The following is a 21,458-nucleotide window of genomic DNA, read 5'->3' on the forward strand; positions in this document are numbered from 1 at the left end:
ATGAGTTTTGACATACTAGTCACATGTATGTACTAGTGAAGCCATCCATCATCAGCACAATCAATATAATGGACATACTCATCACCCCCAAAAGTTTCTTCACACCCATTTGTAATTCTTCCTTTCTGTTTTTTTCCTATCTCCTAGGTCCCAGGCAACCAGTGATATGCTTAGTATCTTCTGTTTCCTACTGATTATCTATCTACTTTCTCTGACAGTTATTGAGGGAATGGTGTTGATCAACTTTAATTGTGGGTTTGTCTAACATCCTTTTAGTCCTATCAGTTTTGCCTCAAATATTTTGAAACTCCTATTAGGTGCATATATGTTCAAAATGTATTTTTCTGTCTCCTTAATGAATTGACCCTCTTATTATGTAACTGATCTTTATGCTAATATTTTTTTTTTGCTGTGAAGTATACCTAGTCTCATATTTATGTAGCCACTCTTTTTTTTCTTTTTTTAAAGATTTTATTTACTTATTTGACAGAGATCACAAGTAGGCAGAGAGGCAGGCAGAGAGAGGAGGAAGCAGGCTCCCCGCTGTGCAGAGAGCCCAATGTGGGGCTCTATCCCAGGACCCTGGGATCATGACCTGAGCCGAAGGCAGAGGCCTTAACCCACTGAGCCACCCAGGCACCCCAACACTCTTTATTTTGATTCATTTTTCATGTTATATCTTTTCCCATCCTATCATCTTATTTATTTTGTTGGTTTGTATGTTTGTTTGTTTGTTTGTTTTGGGTGGGGAGGGCCAGAGGGAGAAACTGATTGATTGATTGGTTGATTTAGGGTGGAGAGAGAGAGAGAGAGAGAAGCTTAAGCAGGCTCCATACCCAGTGCAAGCCCAACACAAGGTTCAGTCTCATAACCCACAGATCCTGATGTGAGCTGAAAATCAAGAGTTGGATGCTTAACCAACTGAGCCACTCAGGCATCCCTTCATCCTATTACTTTTAATCTATCTAAATAAATATAGCAGTATCTTTAAAATGGGTTTCTGTGGACAACATATAATTGGATCTTATTTTTTAACCCAATATGATAGTTTCTACCTTTTAATTAATGTGTTTAGAGGATTTGTATTAAATGTAATTTTTGATATGCTTGAATTTCGGTCTAACATTTTATTATTTGTTTTCTCTTTTTTTATGATCTTTTACCCCTTGCCATCTTTTCAGATTATTCAAAGACTTTTTAATGGTTTTTACTTTTTGGTTTTTGACTGTATTTCTCTGTATATTTTAAATTTAGTGGTTGCTATGGAGATTATAACATAATATTATATTCTATATATTATACTTAATTAACTTTTCACAGTTTACTTAGAATTTATATTTTACAGCTTCAAGTAGAATATAGATGTCTTACCCTTATATAGGTTCTTCCCCAATTTATGGTATAGTGTCATATGTATAACAACTACATACATTGAAAATGCCACCAGACATTGTTTTCATTTCAAGTTTCATTTCAACTGTCATACATAAAGAGCTTAAGAGGAGAAAATAGTCTGTTACGCGTATCTAAATGTTAACTGTTTCTGTTATTGTTTCTTTATTTCTTAAATTCCAAATTTCCCTGTGGTTTCATTTCCATCCCCCCTTGAAGGATAGAACGTGTTTTATAGCAGGTCTACTGGTGGTAAATTCTTGGTTTACCTTCATAGGAGAATCTTTTTATTTTGTCCTTGTTCTTGAAGAATATTTTGACTAAAGAATTCTGAGTTGAAATTCTTTCAGCACTTTAAACTGGCTGTTAACAGAGATTTTTTTTTCCTTTGCCTTTGGTTTTAGGAAGTTTTTTTTTTTTTTAATGTACATTGTTTTGGGTTTAGTAGGCGTCTTTAATCTGTAATGAAATTGCTCAAAACAAACAAAGTTGAGAAGAGATGGTGTCTAAGGAGGAAGTTCTAAAAAGTACGTATGTTTAGGGGACAGACAGAATAGCTACCGAAGGAATTTAAGAAGGAGTTCATAAGAATGAATGAAGATGATTAGAAGAAATAAATGTAGATGTGATCTTGGGCAAGTTACTTAATATCTTTAAATCTTAATATTCTCATTTGTAAAATTGATATAATAGCAAATAATTTTGTAGGGTTATGAAAATTAAATGATAATGGAAAGCATGTAGTATGATACCTATAAAAATGCTCAATAAATGGTAACTTATTACATTGATTATTAAGACAGAAGATAAAACCAAGTGAATACAGTACAGTATGTCACATCTGATTAATTAGAGCTATTTCTTTCTTTTTCTGTCCTACATTAGCTTGTATTATGAAAAACATAATCATTTAAATAAATTTTTAGGATAATTTTAGGTATTAAAAATGAATCTCTAAATTTTTGAGAAATAGCTGAGACTTCTTAACTATAATTACTCAGAGTTTCTGATCTAATTTATGGAGCTTGAAATTACCTATTTGATTCAGTTTCACTTTTGTCTTTTGACAAAAGAGTTGCTATCTTCTTTAAAACAAGTCTTTTACCATCAACAGATGAATGGATAAAGATGTGGTACACACACACACTCAAAATGGAATACCACTCAGGGGCATCTGGGTGGCTCAGGTCACTTTTGTTCCCAGGGTCCTGGGATCAGGCCTCACACTGGGCTCTCTGCTCTGCAGGAGCCTGCTTTTCCCTCTCCCTCTCCCTTTCCCTCTCTCTCTTCCTCTCCCTGCTGCTCCCCCAGCTTGTTCTTGTTCTCTCTCTCTCCCGCTCTCTGTCAAATAAATAAATAAATAAAAAAAATCTTTTTTAAAAATGGAATACTAAGGCATCAAAAAAATGAAATTTTACCATTTGCAGTGACATGGATGGTCAAACTAGAGGGTATTATGGAAGCAAAATAAGTCAATCAGAGAAAGATGATTACCATATGATCTCACTAGTACATGGAATTTAAGAAACAAAACAGGATCATAGGGGAAGAGAGGAAAAGGTAAAACAAGATGAAATCAGAGAGAGACAAACCATGAGGCTCTTAATCATAGGAAACAAACTGAGAGTTGCTGGAAGAGAGGGGGGTGGACATTAAGGATGGCACGTGATATTATGAGCTCTGGATATTATATAACACTGATGACTCACTGACCTCTACCTCTGAAACTATTAGTACATATAAATTAGTTGAATTGGGGTGCCTGGGTGGCTCAGTGGGTTAAAGCCTCTGCCTTCGGCTCAGGTCATGATCCCAGGGTCCTGGGATTGAGCCCCACATCGGGCTCTCTGCTCAGCAGGGATCCTGCTTCCCCCTCTCTCTGCCTGCCTCTCTGCCTACTTGTGGTCTCTGTCATATAAATAAGTAAAATGTTTAAAAAAAAAATTAGTTGAATTTAAATTTAAAAACATTAAGAAAATAAAACAAGTCTTTTAAATTGTTCATTCTGAGACTTAAACTTGGAGTATTCTTTTTTCTTTGTTTTTTTCTTTCTTTAGAGTGAGTGAGGACAAGTGGTGGGGTGGGGGGGGCTGGAAAGAGGGGGAAGCTTTCTCCCTGCCAGCAGTGAGCCCAGTGCAGGTTTCTTGCTTCATCCCAGGACCCTGGGATCATGACCTGAGCTGAAGGCAGGCAGATGCTTAACCAATTGAGCCACCCAGGTGCCCTACTGAGAGTATTCTTACACTATTTCTGCACATTTATATTATTTTGCTGTGGATTCAGAAAGAGTGGCAATAGCCACAATTAAAAGTTTTTAGACAAAATCAGAAAACATTTATTTAATCTTTCTTAGCTTCAGCTTTCTCATTATAAACAACAGTAAGATAGTGTTTACATCACACTAGGATCATTTAATGACTTTGAAATTATGTTGGATAAAAGTTTAAGAGTCACAGGAAGCACCTTAAGGAAAACAGTATAATGTCCAGTGTTTAAGCTGGGACAGAAAGAGTGAAGATGGAGAAATGGAAGGGAACAGTGTTATAGCGGAGTCACTCAAATATCATTTTCATACTACACAGGCTGTGTTTCCCCCACTTCCCTCTCCATACTCTCCCTCCTCCCAGTAATTGGACCTAATAGAATCTCTAGAGGAGTAGTGAGTAAGAATAGCTTGAATTATTTCATCCATCCACATTTCCCATACTCTATCCAACCCCGTCATGTTAAGAACTGATCTAATCTGACCATCTGCGACATTAGGTAAAGAAATCTAAATATAATAAGATGAAATAATCTTTTTTTTTCATGTTAAAAGTATTAATCTCTTGGCCTACTTTATGTCTGTATTTGCTTATAAATGACAGGAATTCTCAGTGTCTGTCAAGCTCTCCTTACATGGTATACCAAACCTTACATGGGTACCAAAAATGTGAATGTACATGGTATAATATTTTCCAAACTATAACAAAGAGCATTCAGCGAAAACACAAATCTGTTCCATCTTTGCCACCCTCTGATTCTGTGTCACATAAGCAATCACTTTTTTTTTTTTTAAAGATTTTATTTATTTATTTGACAGAGAGATCACAAGTAGGCAGAGAGGCAGGCAGAGAGAGAGTGGAAGCAGGCTCCCCTCTGAGCAGAGAGCCCGATGTGGGGCTCGATCCCAGGACTCTGGGATCATGACCCGAGCTGAAGGCAGAGGCTTTAACCCACTGAGCCACCCAGGCGCCCCAAGCAATCACTTTTTAAGTTTTAAGTTAACTTTTTAGTTCTTTTAAGTGTTACGCTAATAATTTGAAATGCAGCTGTTGAATTGAAATGTGCAAAAATTGTAAAATGCACACCAGATTTTGAAAACTTAGTATAAAAAAGGTAAAATGTCTCATTAATAATTTTTATATTGATTACATGTTGGAATGATGCAATTTTGAATGTATTTTGTTAAAATAAATATATTAAAATTGATTTTCCTGGTTTCTTTTGATTATTTTAAGAATAATTAAGATTGTTAACTATTAGAAAATTTTAAATTATACGTGTGGCTCACATTTGTTGCTCACATTATATTTCTTTCGGACAGTGTGACTCTAATTATTACTAAGCATGTATTTCCCTTAGTTGATGTACCAAGTTTACTCATGAGATACCTGATTCTAGTCTAATTCTCATTCTTTTATGAAGGACCAAGGTTTTTTCTGGAAAGTCTTAGGATTTTCTTATTTTTGGTATTCTGAAATTCCATAAGCATATACTGAATTGTACATAGTTTTTGTTCATTTTGCTTGTTAGAACACTTGGTGAGCCCTAGCTTGTGTTACTCTTTTTTTTTTTTTAAGATTTTATTTATTTATTTGACAGATGGAGATCACAAGTAGGCAGAGAGGCAGGCAGAGAGAGAAGGGGAAGCAGACTCCCTGCTAAGCAGAGAGCCCGATGTGGGGCTCGATCCCAGGACCCTGAGACCATGACCCGAGCCGAAGGCAGAGGCTTTAACCCACTGAGCCACCCAGGTGCCCTAGGTTGTGCTACTCTTCAGCTTTGAGAAATTTTCTACTAATATTTTTGGATTATTTCCTCCATGTTTTTTTTCTTCTTTAAAAAATTTCCTTCCTGGGGTGCCTGGGTGGCTCAGTGGGTTAAAGCCTCTGCCTTCGGCTCAGGTCATGATCTCAGGGTCCTGGGATTGAGCCCCACATCGGGCTCTCTGCCCAGCGGGGAGTATGTGTCCCCCTCTCTCTCTGCCTGCCTCTCTGCCTGCTTGTAATCTCTCTCTCTCTGTCAAATAAATAAATAAAATCTTTTAAAAAAAAATTTCCTTCCTATTTCTGAATGAGAAGAGGTCTTGTATGATATTAGACCTCTAGTATTTAAAGTCTCTGTTTTTCTATAATTCTCTTTTACATTTTCTGTTTTCCATTCTGTTGTCTGTTTGGCAGTGGTCCTGGGAGGAAACCTTATCCTAACCTTTTGACAGTTTTAAAAAAAAATAGGATGAGATGGGGCACCTGGTGGGCTCAGTCAGAGGAGCATGTGACTCTTGATCTAGGGTCGTGAATTCGAGCCCCACATTGGGTGCAGAAATTACTTAAATAAATAAAACTTAAAAAAAAAAACAACTAAGCACAACCTTAGTTGTCTACAACTCTCTATTGTTCTCTGTTCTTTTGTCATAGAAGTGTGTTCTGCCTTTATGACTGTGCTCTCTTCTTGAATATATGTGAGGTTTCAAATTAGATTTGGGGTTTTTCTTTGTGGTTTTTTTTTTTTTATTTCTTTCTGTTTCCTGATTTACTTCTTTGTTTTGCAGTCAGTGGTTTATTTTGTTCAGGGCAGGCTTCTAGAAGTGAAACACATTTTAAGATTTTATTTATTTATTTGACAGAAAGAGAGATCACAAGAAGGCAGAGCAGTAGGCTGAGAGAGAGGGGGAAGCAGGCTCCCCACTGAGCAGAGAGCCTGATGCGGGGCTTGATCCCAGGACCCTGGGATCATGTCCTGAGCCGAAGGCAGAGGCCTAACCCACTGAGCCACCCAGGTGCCCCAAAACACATTTTAGATAAGGAAAATTTCTAGCCAAATGTGTAGAATCAGGAATGCAGAAAGCTTCCTCTGGGAGCAGTGATAATCTGATCATTGTAATACTGTGGATGTAATGAGATAAGGGCCTAAACTAGCATGAATACAGTGAGAACCAAAAGAAAAGAACTGGGTAATTATGCAAGAAAAGCAAGTGTAATTATGAACTGATTTCTCCACTCTAAAAACTCCCACAGCACAGCTTCATTGAACTAGTTATATGCTCCCTTGTAGTGTTAATTATTATATGCGTATGTCTTCCTAACTAAATTGTGACTCTTCAGGGCAAGGATTATATCTGACTCATTAACTTATAAGTATTTATTGATCAAGTGCTATGCCAAGGGCTGGGAGAAAGCAGTAGTCAAAGACAAATAATCCCTGCCCTCAAGGATAGTTAATTACTTGTATCTTTCACGGTGCTTGGAATTAGATGCTAAGTATTCCCAGAGAAAATATTTGTTACTTAACCTTACTTTAAAAGGTAATATTAAGATGGTCTATTTGTATCTGTTTAGGTATATTGCAAAATTTGGTATTAAACTATTCTCATTTTAAATCGATACCAAAAAAAATTATTATGCATTCAGATTAAACTAATATCCTTCACTTTATTTAAAGGTGATATAACACATTGAGATAATGAAAACAACTCACCCTTGAAAGAGTCCAATGTTCTAGTCATGAATTTTTATCCTCTTTATCTTCTCAGAGCCTCACTTTCTCATATGTAAAATGAAGATTAGATCTTTTAGCACTGACACTTTGAATCTCAAACTGGAAAAATTTTTCATTCCCATAGCCTTTGAATATTGTTGTGGCTAAACCATCTAGTATATTTAATTGAATGATTGGAAATGACAGAAAGCTGTCATTTCATGTTTTATTTGAGTTAGGATCATTGACTAATGGTTTTTTCTCTTTTACAGATTTGGGTCTTGATCAATATACAATAAAACGCTTTGATGGAAAGGTGAGTGAACTATGACACTAATATATATATCCTGTTGTTTACTAAGAAGATTTTGAAGTTCCTCTAGAATTATTTGTGAGAAGTTTCTGAATGCCTGTTTATCTTATCAAAAGAGCATGTTTCTTAGGTTGGAAGGCCTATAAGTGCCTTCAGATACTTCTACAGAAAAAATCAAGTGGAGGGTTTTTCTACATTTTTCCATATAAGTTAACACTCATAGGTACCTGCTGTATATAGTGAGGTCTAATTCAGTATATGTTGACATTTGCATTTTAATTCAATTCCCATCATAAAGTTTAACAAGCCCCCCCAGTATTACATTTGCATTTCTTATAAAAATACTTATTTGATTTGATCTTCCTCAAACTTTTGACACTATGCAGCAGTAATCCTCACTAGAAAATTATGTGTTTTTAGTAGTACTTTTGTAATAATTATGAAGGCCACCCCAAATTTGCACATATGTTTGCATTATACTTACTTTCAGTTCTTATTTTATGCACAAATAAATCACATAATAAATTGTTCTTAAGTATAGAAAATGAAACTTTCAATTTTATTGTCTTAAAGCAGTCAGTTAAACATGTTTTTCCCTTTCAGGCTGAGTTCTACAAAAAGAAAAAGAAAGTATTGCACAGGGTCAGAAAGAAAAGTAAAAGGTCAATTTTAAAGAGGAGGAAGAAAGCACATCAGAAAGAAGAGAGAGCCCAGGATGGCTCTACAAAGCTTAAAGAGAAGGAAATCAGAAGGAAAATCATGCAGTGGCTGGAAAAGGCAGGATCTCAAAAGAGGGTCTAAATGGGTGGAGGTCAGGGTTAGTAGAAACTGATCTTGCAGGAATATGTCGATCCTGCATCGTTACATAAAACTGTATGTACTGGTAAGGTGAAGATCCAAATGTTAAGATCTTTTGCACAAGTGGAAAGAATGAGTGGCCATCTTAAGAGTTGAGAGATCTCAGTCAAGGCTTCCAGCCTAACAATTTCCTTTCCCATTCATATGGCCCATTGTCTCCAGCTGGGTATCCTCTTTTTAAAATCACATATTCTAAAAGAAAAAATGTTCAAAAAGAGCATTGATCTAGAATGTTAGGAGACAGGTTCAGAGCTGGCTCAGCTTTGGGGCAGCCACATCTTTGATTCTTGGTGTCCCTGCCTCATGTATAATCAAGTACCATATCCATGTGAAGGGTTACTTCAGGCACTGATGTCAGGGTCTGATTTCAGAATCTCTGGCAAATCAGGCCCCTGTTTTTATGTCTGTGTGTCACTCAGAGTCCAGCATATGTCTGCCTTACAGGAGGGCACCAATAAGCATTTGACAACTTGGAAAAATCAACTAATCAGTCACATAGTCTTGGGAGATATGACTCATTAAGTCAGCAATATGTTCTAGCAAAATCAGTCTAACAAATGACAGTTTTTGGTCATTGGAGGAATTCGGAGTGGTATGAGATTTTTGTCTTCCATCATATGTATATGTATGTAAACCTAAAAACACGGAAAGACGTTGAATACATGTAAGTTGAACAGCAAATTTACATGTTACAGGGGAATTTCCATTCCTAGAGGTCTCCCAAATATAAAATCCCTGGTGGTCACTCATGTTTCATAAATGCCAATTAAATTTTTCATTTCAGCCTATAACTGTACACTTGAGGCTAAAAATCTGCACTTTGGGCATACACTAAGTTCCGCTTTTGTTTCAATTGTATTCAATTTATGAGCTCTATATTTCCTCCCATTAGTGTCCTGTGCATTTTTCTGATTTCCACGTATTTTTATAAAATTTTATTTATTTTATTTTATAAAATAACAGAAGTAAACTGTGATAAAGCATTATAAGCCTTGCTGTAGAGACCAAAACGGCAGTACTTCTTTGTTTGGAAGGCAGACTTTGTGACAGATTGTAGTGCAGATGTTTGGGCTCTGAAGTACAGAATATTGAGATGGGAGTAGGAAAGCAGGATTTAGGGATCTCAGCATATAATGTTTGAAAGTATGACTTGTATGAAATTCAGGCAAATGAAAGTTGACTTTATGGTACTAGGGGAACGGGTTCTGCAAGAGAATAGAGGAATGGCAGACTCGCATAGAAGTAGTATAGAACTGAGCCAGCTTGTCCCCTAGCAGAGAGCGCGTGGATTTTCCTTTCATCCATGTTATGATATTCATATTTAATCCCTTTGCCAGGTACTTCATTTAAATACTGTATTAATTTCCATCAAATAGATCCTGAAGGTTATGTTTCTTAAGTAGGATTTTTAAACCGAGTTCATCTCTAGTTTACGTCTTTATGAATAGGCTTTTATTTCTTAATGAAGTTTAAGAGAAGAGTTTCTGTGCTATTTTTAAACCTTGTATAATGAGGAATACAACATTCATTTAGGGTTGAACCAGTTTAGAAGTTTTTCCAGGGATTTTTGCCCTCTACCTGTGATATTTGTGATAAGGATCAGTGCTTATTCAACTGTCGATCTTATTATTTTCCTTTAGATCTTCTTATCTCTCAGTCTCTCAGTCAGAATATCTTAATTCTTAAGTAGCAGCTTCCAGAGTATATAAATTCTAAGACAGTTTCCTCTTGAAAAAACAGATTTGTGTAGTAATTATAATAAATTTTATGCAGGATGGCCAGAAATTTAGTCCAAAGCTAATACCCTAGAGGAATTTCCTTTTAAACTTGCTTTGATTTTTAAATGGGTCATTTTCTCTCTCTTGTTTTAATTTGAAGGATAAACTAGTTATGAACTACTTAGAGAAAGATTTACTCCCATCTTCTTATCCCCTCCCATTGTTTTAACTTTTAACATACCATTTAATAAAGTGCATCATTTGACCAGTAAGTAACACTGCCTTATTTTATTGTCTTTTAATTGAATTGCAGTTTAACCTTGTTAAAGATTTGCAAGAACAAATGTAGAAATAGTATCATTTTGCAGTTTTCTCATTTGTGTTTGAATTTCCTACAACTTTTAAATGCAAAGTAGAAGGCCCAACTGATACTGAGAAATAATTGGACAGTTATTTCTTGTTTCAGTGCCTCTCATCTTTTTTCTTCTTTTGTTTGACTAGAAAATGCCCTTAAGTAAAATGAAACATTCCTGTTTCAGCTGATAGTGAAACTGAATTTGATGAAGCAGCCTTTGAATTCAAGGGGAGGATCTTTTTCCAGAGCCCATCACTATACCTATGTTAATGTACACTAATTCTTTACTCTCAGTAGCAGTTTCCTTTGTAGAAAAGTCATGAAATATGTAATTATTCGCACTTGCATCATTTATGGATTTCAAAACTATCTACTAACACAGGCCTTGTATAAAGAAGCAATAGTGTCCCTTTGTTTTAAGAAAATGTGTTGTAGATTGGTGATACTTTAAAAGACAGTCAGACTAGGTTTTGAAAGTTCAAAAACCTCAAAGCTTGAAAGTTCAGATTTTCTCTTAAAGGGTATTTGAATATCACTATAGAGTACTAGCACTATTATACAGATGGTAATACAAAATACAGTCTGGCTTTTGTTTTAGTGTCATATAGCATAGATTTTTTTTAAAAAATCACCCTCCCCTTGTAATGTCCGTGCATTCTATGATTTGTTAATGCAGTTACTTCATGAAGTTTAGGTTATTTCTTTTTTTTTTTTTTTTTAAGTTTAGGTTATTTCTTTAATGAAAACTATTTTTTTCCCCTGGGTTTAATTTTTTAATCACATATAACTGGTCTATAAAATAAAGCATCATTTGTAAATGGAGCCTTTATAATACATAATCATCAAATATTTCTTTCATTTAATGATTTAGTTGCCTTTTTTATTGGTGTGGCTTATCTCAAGCTGTTATACCCTTTATTTTCCTGTTTTTCTTAGCCCTCCCTTTTTCCCCTTAGCATATCAAAGACAGAAATTGTTTTGGATTTTCTGTTCCTGTTGTATGTAATAGACAACACTCTCTGGACCAGACACCACCATTTTTTTTTTAAGTTACAGCAGAAAACTGCATAGTTTGGGTAAAATTGATTTTTAAGCAAATAACAACTGTATTCCAGAGTTCTGACTTCTCTCCTCTAAAATCTTTATAAAGCTCATACTCTTTGTCAGGTAACAAGAATTGCCCATTGAAACTAAATTGTTGAATGTTAACATTTTACCATGTATTTCTTTTTCAGAAGATAGATTTTTTAATGCTTCGTTCCCTATCAAATTCCCTTTTCCCCCAACCACTCCCTGAACATGTCAGAAAGCTTGCCTCTAGTGTGCATTTTTTGTTACTCATATTTACAGTACCCTTAGAGTCTCTCCAGTATGGAAGAAAGAGTTAATGTGTGTTTTATTCCTATTTCTTTTATGATATCTGCAAGAATATTTGTATACATGGAACAGAAAAAAGGTTTTATATCAAATTAAAATGACGTTATTTTTTAAAAATGACATTGTCCACATTCAGGTGAAAGAGATGAAATTATGGTCAAAGCCTAAAAGGGAAGTACTGATTACAGTGTTTATAACAGAAAAAGTTACCTGCAGAAAAAAAAAGGATGGGAGCCATAGTTAAACATCGAAGTTTTAATATAACCAAATGCTTTAATTGCTTACCAGGTAAAAGTTCTTTAAAAAATATTGACAAATGAACTTTAAAATGATATTCCCCTAAGGGGAATGTGAGCATATTTTTCCTTATAACATAATACTCTTAATGCTTTACTTAAGGTATTTATTTACTTCATACCATAGATAAGATCTTAGTGTAGAACAAGGACAAGTATATTACTTCTTGACATGCATAGTAATGTGAAATGTATTGTAGATTAAGAAAATGTAAATTAGGAGAGGGGAGGGATTGAAATTTCCTTAGGACAAGAGTTTGATGAATCTTCACATTTGTTTGAACTGTTCTAATTCTGCTCACATTTATATAGCAGGTTATGATGTTTTGAGTTCTGCATTGTTCCCTAGGCACATCTTCCTTTCTCTCTTTCAGTTTCCAAAGATGAAACTAGTCAAGTCTAAATTCTTGTTGAATTCATGTATTTGTTCATGTTTTTCTATTAATAAATACAAATATATAGACAACTGTATTATTCTTTCACCATGTTTCTGTTTTTATTTGCACTACCAATTCCATCTTTACAATAGAGTATATCACCTCTGTTGTCTTTCTTTTATAGTAGGGAAATTCTTGTTTTAAAAAAACTATAGCAGATTCCAAGAGAATGCATTCCCCCACTGTCTGAAAGTAGAGCATTTCTATGGAAGTTTTCATTAAGTTGAAATAGCATAAAGCAAAGACACTATTACCATTTTCATAAAAGTAAAAATCCTCTTTGGATTTTTCTCAGCTAGCAAAAACACGTATCAGCATAGGTCTTTTATAAAAGAGAAGTGGTATAAAGCAACTTTCATATAGCAGAGAACCTGTAATTCCTGGAAGCTTGACATTCTCCGTGTGAATTTCATATTCATGTATTTATTTTAAAGCTAAAGATTTAGCCCATTTTAAAAACCACAGTAACATATTCACTCATTGGTTGTCAATTATTTATTTTTACAATTTAAAGTAAACTCTCTAAATGAAAAGTACTTGACTTTATTTGCCCCTTTAGGAATTATTACTAATAATAACTATGAAGAAGAAGAAGAGTTGAAGATTTTTGAGGGTTTATCACCTGCCACACTCTTTTTTTTTTTTTTTTTTGGTTCCATGTGCAATGTGGGGCTTGAACTCATGACCCCCAAGATCAAGATTCTCATGTTCTACTGAGTCAGCCAGGCACTCCTACACACTGTTTTAAGTGCTTACATATAACTCATTTAATCCACACAGCCACTCTTTTAGATAGCTTACTACTTTTATCATCATTTTACAAATAAGAAACTACATAATTAAGTAACTTGAATTTTTTTGTGTGTGGACCTAAGATCATATAAGCTAGTAGGTAGTAGAGGTATGATTCCAAATTTGTAGTCTGGCTTCAGAGTTCACTGTCTTAAGTACTGTGATATCTTATTTGTATATCTAAGCAATTTGTCTATATGATCTATTTGTAAATAGGAATTTCTCTTGTTGAGTAGTTATTTTAATACCTTAATTCCATTTGTGCAAAAGAAAACTCCTTGGTATTTCACTTTCTTTTTGCTAAGCATGTTGAAGTTAATTTTTTCTGCTTTAGTAAAGTACAACTAGAAACTCCTATTAACCTGAGAAACCACTTAGTGTTTTTAAAGAAAGAAAATATAAGGAATATATAAATTTTAATACTTAAATTTAAGAATCAGAATTTCAACTTCATTTTTATTTGCTCCATTATTTTCTCTTACACCACAAACACCACTGGGCATTCTGAAAAACGCTTGTCTTTTCTTTTTATTGAAACAATCTCTTAAAGTGTGCACTGTCATCTATATCTGAAAAATTGGATCCAGGCTCATTGTCATCAAGATATTAGAGAAAAAATGTTTCTGTTACAAACTATACTTTCAAATATTGATTGTTTGTATGTTGGATGTAGCATCATTTGAATAGGGCCACTTACTATAATGAGTCTTTAAACAAGCAAAAGTTTAGAATGTAATTGCATTACCAAGGAACTCAACATTTCTGTTTCAGCATTTCAAGAAATCCTTGGACACCTGTTGCAGTTTTTGTTTTCCTTTTAGTCTGTTCATCTTTCTTCTTTTTCATCCATAGTTCTCTAAATTATTTTTAAGCCATTTTCTCAATTTTTTCTCTTACAAATTAGCAAATTTAGTTCTTTTATAACACACTACAGCCCTAAGAAAATCTGGCTTTGATGTCTCAAATATTTTCCAAGGGATTTCCATTTTGAGCATCTAAGTAGTTGACAGATGTGTGAATTAGTAGATGCTGTAAGTATGCTGAACTTGAGTATGAAAAATACAACATTATGGATTGCTGTACTTCTTAGTATGTAATAGCACAGGATGAAAAGAGTGTGACCTTGGATATGACAGTTCTATATTCATAAATGGGCTCTGCCACATACTTGATAGGTAACCTTGGATAAGAGACCATTTAACCTCTAGTGTCAGTTATCTTCTCAGTAGAATCAGGACAATATGGTAAAGTATCTGGCTCCACGAATTATAGCTACTTTCCATGACTTTGAGCCCTTTACTCAGTTTATAAAGGGAGTTAGCTGCTGTCATACGTATTATCCTCTTGGTTTATATGAAATGCTACAGAATAGCATCTCCTTAGCCTATTTGCTCTCTCCATGCTAGTTAAATCAGCTATAAAAATCTCCTTGAGCTCTCTATAAGGAGCAGTTGGCTGGGATTAAATAGCTAGTCCATGAGCTAAAGAGAGACCTGTGGTTTGTTTTCTCATATCTGAACTGTCATTTGTTCACAGTGATTCATCTCACCCTTGTGTTGTAAAATCCTCTGGGCTTCTGTCATATCCATCAATCCCAGCCTTAAGTTTGTAAATTGCTAATAGCATATATTTCTCAGTCAAGAACTTTTATCACTCTGCTAAGCTTGTTTTGAGAAGTATGGTAAGTTTGGGTTGAATTTTATTCCACAGTGAAATTCATTTGTTGAAAAAAAATCTTTAAGCCCATTTGATAGATGAAGATATTTTGGAGTGGTGTGCCCAGCTAAATCAGCTAACCTACACTGCTTAATCACATGCCATCCTCCATGATGGCTGGCTTTTTATCACTAATGTGAATAGTAATTCATTTAGTGCAACATAATTTTGCAGGAGTCCTGTTTCTAAATAATCATTCTGAACTCTTCGAGTAGTTACTAATCCTTTAAATTGATCTGAGTTTGGTTGCCTGTATTTTATTATGGGTGGTAAAGCAACAAATTTGTCATGAAGTTTAAAAATATTATATCCATGAGACATCCTAGTAGGAAACCTTAATTAAAGAAATGCTTTGATTTCCCATGACAGAAAATGAAATGTTGCTTTCCCATTTCTTTTAGAAACAGGTTATTATTCATATGTTTTCTTTTTATAGTATTATGAAGTTTTTCTACTGTTGTGTGTTTCATTTGGGGGCAGTTAGGAATTGAGGTTTTGGGGTTTTTATTTTATTGTACCTAGTAGATAATATATAAAACATTTCTATGTATTCTTCATTTCCTGTTTCTAGGTGTTCAGTGACTTTATTACAGATCTAAATTCGTCCTTATATGTTATAATACTTTGTGATATATATGTTTGATTTTTGGTGTTTTTGTTCATGTAATCAAATGATGTCCATTTTTTTCTTCTTTTTCTCATCTTCTGATCAGGATTTCTGGCAGGTACTGACTCAGCAGCATGTGCTTTAAATTAATTAATGTTCCAGAATCCATAGTAATGCTTCAGGGACAAAGGTTCAGTGCATGCTCATGTCCTTCCCCTGCTCCTTTCAGAATGATTCAGTTCCTGTCACTTTAAATCAACATATTTTATATTTAATATGACAATTCCAACACTGCACTGGTCCTTGAGAATATAATACCTAGCATGATTTTAAAGGAAGTTTTAATATTATGTGTTAGGAAGGTCAAGGAACTGTTACCACTGTGTTGTATAAGGGATACTCAGTTAATTGGGCCATTTGACTAGTCTTAGTTGGATGTCATGTTCTTAGTTAAACTGTAACAGGAACGGTGAGGCAGCAGTAATTTCAAGTGAAAATTAATCTTTCTTTTGAAATTTCTTCGATGATACAATACAAATAAAGTAGCTCTTCATTCAATAAAATGGCTTCACAGGAAATGGAACATTTAGAAAGACTGCATTATTTAGGTTTTTTGAGCTAATCAACTTTACCTTGGAAAAGTAAGCAAATACATGAAGAAAATAATGAAAGAGAATATATAGATCGTAATCTGGCAAAGGAGAATTTCAAGGATTGGCCTAAGAAGTACTTTTTAAATTGATTGTTGAAGACTTAGACTCTTGAATTATAATTTATAAATTATTAAAATATTTATTTTTAAAAAACATTACTCTTGTATTGCTTAATAGAAATAGAAACTAAAATAAATTAGTGTATCTTTGGTTTTAAAATAATTAATGATATAATTAACGATAACACAGTGTGCTCTTTATTTTTATGTAACATTTTTCCTATGCTTCCTTTTTTTAAAAATGGGATATATTTTTAGTAGTCTACTTACCAAACCCCAAACCAATTGCCCTGTTATTGGTGCAGTTGATGAGCTTTTGCCTTTCACTGCAGTTGAAACAAACCAATGAATACTTGAATGATTATGTCAAAATAACTTATTGATAATCCCAGTATCAATGTTTCTAAACCTGGAGATTCCGTTTTAGAATAGCTGTGGTACAACCAGTCTATGCATAGTGCTAAGAAGAGTAAATCAGATAAGATACTTAACACCTGTGATTGAGGAAGGCTGCTTCTACTTCTGTAATTGTGGCAGGACAATTTGTAGGAGGCATCTAAAAACTCTTCCTTTCCTTTGATGGTTGTATGGCTTAAGGCTTGAAAATTTAAAATGACTTGCCTCACATAGATACCCCTATTAGAGAATGAGAAGAGAAAAGAGGTAGGAATTGATTAAGTGCTTGGAAATCTCTGAAATCTGCAACATTGGGTAATCAGCCACCATAGTTGATGGAAGAGCACTGGTCCTTAAACTTCGACTCTCAAAGGTGATATCATTTGTTGAATAAGGATTCAAAGTCAGGTTTTACTATTTTATTAAGAATATCTTGTGAATAAGCTTTTTGTGTTGAAAATAATAAACTTTGTTTTTCATAGACTAGGTAATAGGGGATTGGTTATCTGTATCATTGTAATATCACTCATTTTGGTGACACTAGCATAAATCCTTTAAGCTTCCAAAAGTCAATGAGCAGTTACTTTATAGAAGAGAGCTTTCTTGCTTGCTTCCTTAACAGGAATTTGTCCTTTGCATGCTAAGTTCCTATTGCCTGTGGAAAGGCTGGAATCGTTTTGTTTTTCTGGTAGCATAGAGCTGTTCTTCAGATGCAGCTTATGAATGGTGTGAAATAATTATATTGCTGTGTGGAGTATTCATAATGTCTCTTTCCAGTCTCTGAGTTCCACCACTACTAAAGTCTGTTGATTTAATTCATGTGTTTGATTGTTCAAGTTAAAAAAAGAAATGATAATCATTAAGTGCTCCTAAGGAGGGTGTAGTTTACTTGGTTGCCACAAATATTCAGACATCTATTGATAAGTCTTCTCACATTTTTATTTTACATTGTTTTGTTTGAACTTGGGGCCAACAACCCATTTGATTTATCATTGTTGATTTGAAAGCATAAACATGACTACACATTATATTTCTAACACCTTCATGTTTCACTTTTCCATCATGAAACAAGATTTGAAATACACTTTGACATGGGAGGACTTGGTTCCAGGTAACTTCCTTTGTCTTATTATTTTAGCACAAATACATAACGTGTTCTGAGGCTACACAAAGGAAAGATAACTCAGAACATTTTATTTCTCCTGTTCCAATAAGAATGGGTTCTCAACTTAGCCTAAACATCTATTGATGATCTTTGATTTGCAGAGAATGTGTGAGGATAGCTTTTGCTTTGCCTATTTGTCTTTGTCATGATGCATTTTTTAAAATTCCAAACTTAAATAAAAAGATTTTCCAGTTACAGATTAGTCTAACAACTATTAATTAAGAAGAGCATAAAGAGCCATTACATTTTTGAAATGATACTCGTTTTCAAAATGATTAAAATACGCATTTGAGCAAGTCAAGGCATAAAAATACATTGTGCACCTACATTGTTAACTAGACTTCCCTCTTCAAGATGACCGAGCTGATATAAGCTAAGCCCCAGGATTATTATTTTACAATAGTGAACTCTTGTTTTGCTTTGAAAATATTCAGCCCCCATTAACAGTTTCAGAAGTTGGAAATAATTCTCTTGCATTTGATACAATATAACATATAATGGTTCTGGAGTCAAACTCTGACCTATCCTGCCATTTTATAACATCGTGAGCTACCACTACTTATTTAATTTCTCTGTACTTCAGTTTTCTCATCTGTGGAGTGCAGATAGTAGTATTATCTATCTCATAGGATTGCAGTGAGGGCTTAAAGAGGTGTATGTAATTCAAGTGCTTAGCACAGTGCCCAGCATGAAATATGCAAACTATAATTTTTAAATTCTTAATATATGTTTGATGGTCAGTGGTGTTCAAGGGAAACCTGTAAGTGTTCAAAGTGATGTAAAAATTCTTCATCTTAAGGCCTTCCTGGGAAATGGTAGTTATTAGTGTAGAATGGTGAGTGATCCTCAGAGGGAAACTCTTAGTTTTTATGAAGTGATTTTTTTCTTGTAATAATTTTTTCCTAATGGGAGAGAGTAGATGCTGTATTTACTGACTTTTCAAAATTTTTGAGGTGGTTTTTCCATGAACAGGGAAGCCTTTCATAACCCATGTGACTGAAACCGAGACTGCTGCTGAACCCACGACACTTCTCTTCAGTACTGAGTGATTTGAGTGGCCAGAGTTCAAAATTAAATTCTTAGATTTAGGTAGCAAATAATCAATAACAGTAAAACATAGATTCTCCCACCCACTGCTGCTTTGAAGCAAGGATGCAGGCATAATGTGGTAGGAAATAATAGAGTTGACAGTTTTCCTTTTCTAAGGTTTTGCTAACACCTTATCAGATACCGAAGACTGAAATAAATCCCTTCAGTAATGTTGTCTCACTTCCTTGAAGTGAGTGTTATTCCAGGAGACTTAAAAATTTTTAATCACTGCTTTAATCAAATCTTCTGCCACCCTTTTTTTAAGCATCTCCATTGTGTCCATTTTCTCGATAGCCATCTAGTTTTAATGAACTAGGAAAACATTTGCACGATAGGTATTTGGAGTTGTTCTCAGAGCTAAAGTGGTTAGAATTGGGACTGAAAAGAGAATGGCTTTCTGGCAGCGTGAGGTTTATGGTATCTTAAGCATTCACCTTCCACAGTTTGTTGCACAGTCATTTCTGTTTGTCTGTCTCAAATGCTCTATGACTTTTGAAAAGGTTGCAAACTTTGAGTCAGGAGATCTTCTAAACTACTCTAAATTAGAAACTTCTTAATTTTATCTGACACATCCTCAGCTCCTACCTTTCTGCAAGTTCAGGTATGGGAAGGGGAAGGAAGAATACGCATTTTAACTGTGCAACATTTTCTGTTTGATTGGTAATAGTGTGATTGTTTAAGATGGATATCTTACCGAGGCTTTGGCATCTATGCACCAGCTAAATAATGAAGTATGAGCATTAATTGCATGGGGAAATTGCCGAATTTTCTAACATGCTTCCCCTCCCTGCCCCAACCCCAGCCTTATGTAGAAATACTTTTTGTCATTTGGAAATGATAGGTCAATATCGCATTTTCTGGAAGAAGCATATTATTATTATTATTACCTTGCTTTTGAAGTACAATCTCAAGTAGTTCTTAAGGAATTTAGATAGACTTTGAAAGTATATCCATCATCTAGGGAAATGTTAATTTTAAATCCAGTTTTCTCAGTCTCATAAAGGATGACATCTTAATTTAAATAGTAAAGCTGTGTTATCAGGTTTTTCTAGAAACCAGAGATGATTTGAGGTTCTAGATGATATATTAGCATCTGTTTTGCTGGCAGAGTCCATCAACTACTATTTGATAGGAAGTTTATTTCAAACTGAAATTGAAATTTCGTCAAAATTGAAAAATGGGTTTTAAACTAGAATAAATAATGGGATTAAACTCCTAGATAGGATTTTTCTTTTTGGCTTCATCCTCTTGAGTATTAAAAGGCAAAATTATTGGCTCTATTTTGATCAACCCTGTTAAAGTTAGGATTCACTGAGCATATTGAGTATTAATGAATTTGAATCATGATGGGAACTCCCTGTCCCAAGAAGGCTCCTGATGGCATCTGCAACTTTGGCAGTGTTATACAAGCTTATGTGATTAGAAACCAGAGCATGGATGCTTTAGCACAAAACCATCCTGGTAAAACAGTTCAGTTTTTGTTTGTTTGTTTGTTTAAGATTTATTTATTTTAGAGCAGCATGCACATGAGCAGGAGAGGGAGCGGAGAGAGAGGAAGCAGACTCCCACTGAGTGGTTAGCCCAGTGTGGAGCTCAGTCTTAATGACCCCAAGATCATGGCCTGAGCGAAACCAAGAGTTGTGTCCTTAACTCACTGAGCCACCCAGGTGCTCCAAACAGTTCAGTTTTAGACTCATTGAGAGGTATAACAGTTAAACATTTATAGGATATGATTTGCTTCAAGTTTCTAATTAAGTGTCTCTGTTTACCTAAATAATAAAAAGAATCAGAATATGATGCAGTTGAGGTCAGTACCAAGACCCTTATGAAGTTCCTTATTTGTTTTTACTTAACTTCAGTAATTTGAATGTTTAAAGATAGTGAGTCTATAGTTGTGGTTTAAATTTCAAAACATAAGATTTAGGCTAGTTCATATAAGTGAATAGTAAAACAGTTAAATTTCCCTTATTTGAGTCAGTGAGCACATTGCTTTGAAATATTTTGCATAATGTTCTTTAAAAGGAGTAATATTTGTCAGTAAATTTAGTAGAAATGCTATTCTGATCAGTTGATCTACATTTCTACATTTCACCCTTAATTTCAGAGATTCAAGTGACTCGACTAGAATTTAATATGTAACTTTTAAGATGCATGAAATATGATATATATAATTGCTGAATCATGGTGTTGTACACCTGGAAGTAATATGACACTGTGTGTCAACTATAGTTTAAAAATAACAATAATAAAATAGCATAATGCTCTGTAAGGTATCTGCAATTACAGTCTCTTTTTAAAACACCTACTGCTCTTACGTTTCAGCACATACACTAAAGAATTGGTAGAATCTTACCTTGGGAACTTTAAGGTGAAAACAAGTTTCTCTTAGGCTTTTACTATAAATTTTTTGGCTAGACTTATATTTTAATATATTAATCTCACATTATATGGCCTTACAGTGGATTTGGAATATATTCTACTTCTTTTGACTCTCAT

The 21,458-nt window shown here is 34.4% G+C and overlaps 1 protein-coding gene across 3 annotated transcripts in view; it reads left to right on the forward strand.

Annotated features, from left to right (window-relative positions):
- The window catches only part of MICU1 (mitochondrial calcium uptake 1), a 253,080-nt gene that overhangs the window by 107,915 nt on the left and 123,707 nt on the right, over positions 1-21,458 (forward strand). For 2 of the 3 annotated variants that reach the window (XM_080822560.1, XM_080822561.1), the window contains one exon: positions 7,404-7,447. In XM_080822560.1, coding sequence (XP_080678686.1) covers positions 7,404-7,447 — 44 coding nt within the window. Of the gene's footprint in view, positions 1-7,403; positions 7,448-8,047; positions 8,222-21,458 lie in introns of all 3 variants that reach the window. The other variant, XM_080822562.1, reaches the window with a different exon arrangement.

The sequence above is a fragment of the Martes martes genome (assembly GCF_963455335.1).
Source record: "Martes martes genome assembly, chromosome: 14".
Classification (NCBI taxonomy): Eukaryota; Metazoa; Chordata; class Mammalia; order Carnivora; family Mustelidae; genus Martes; species Martes martes.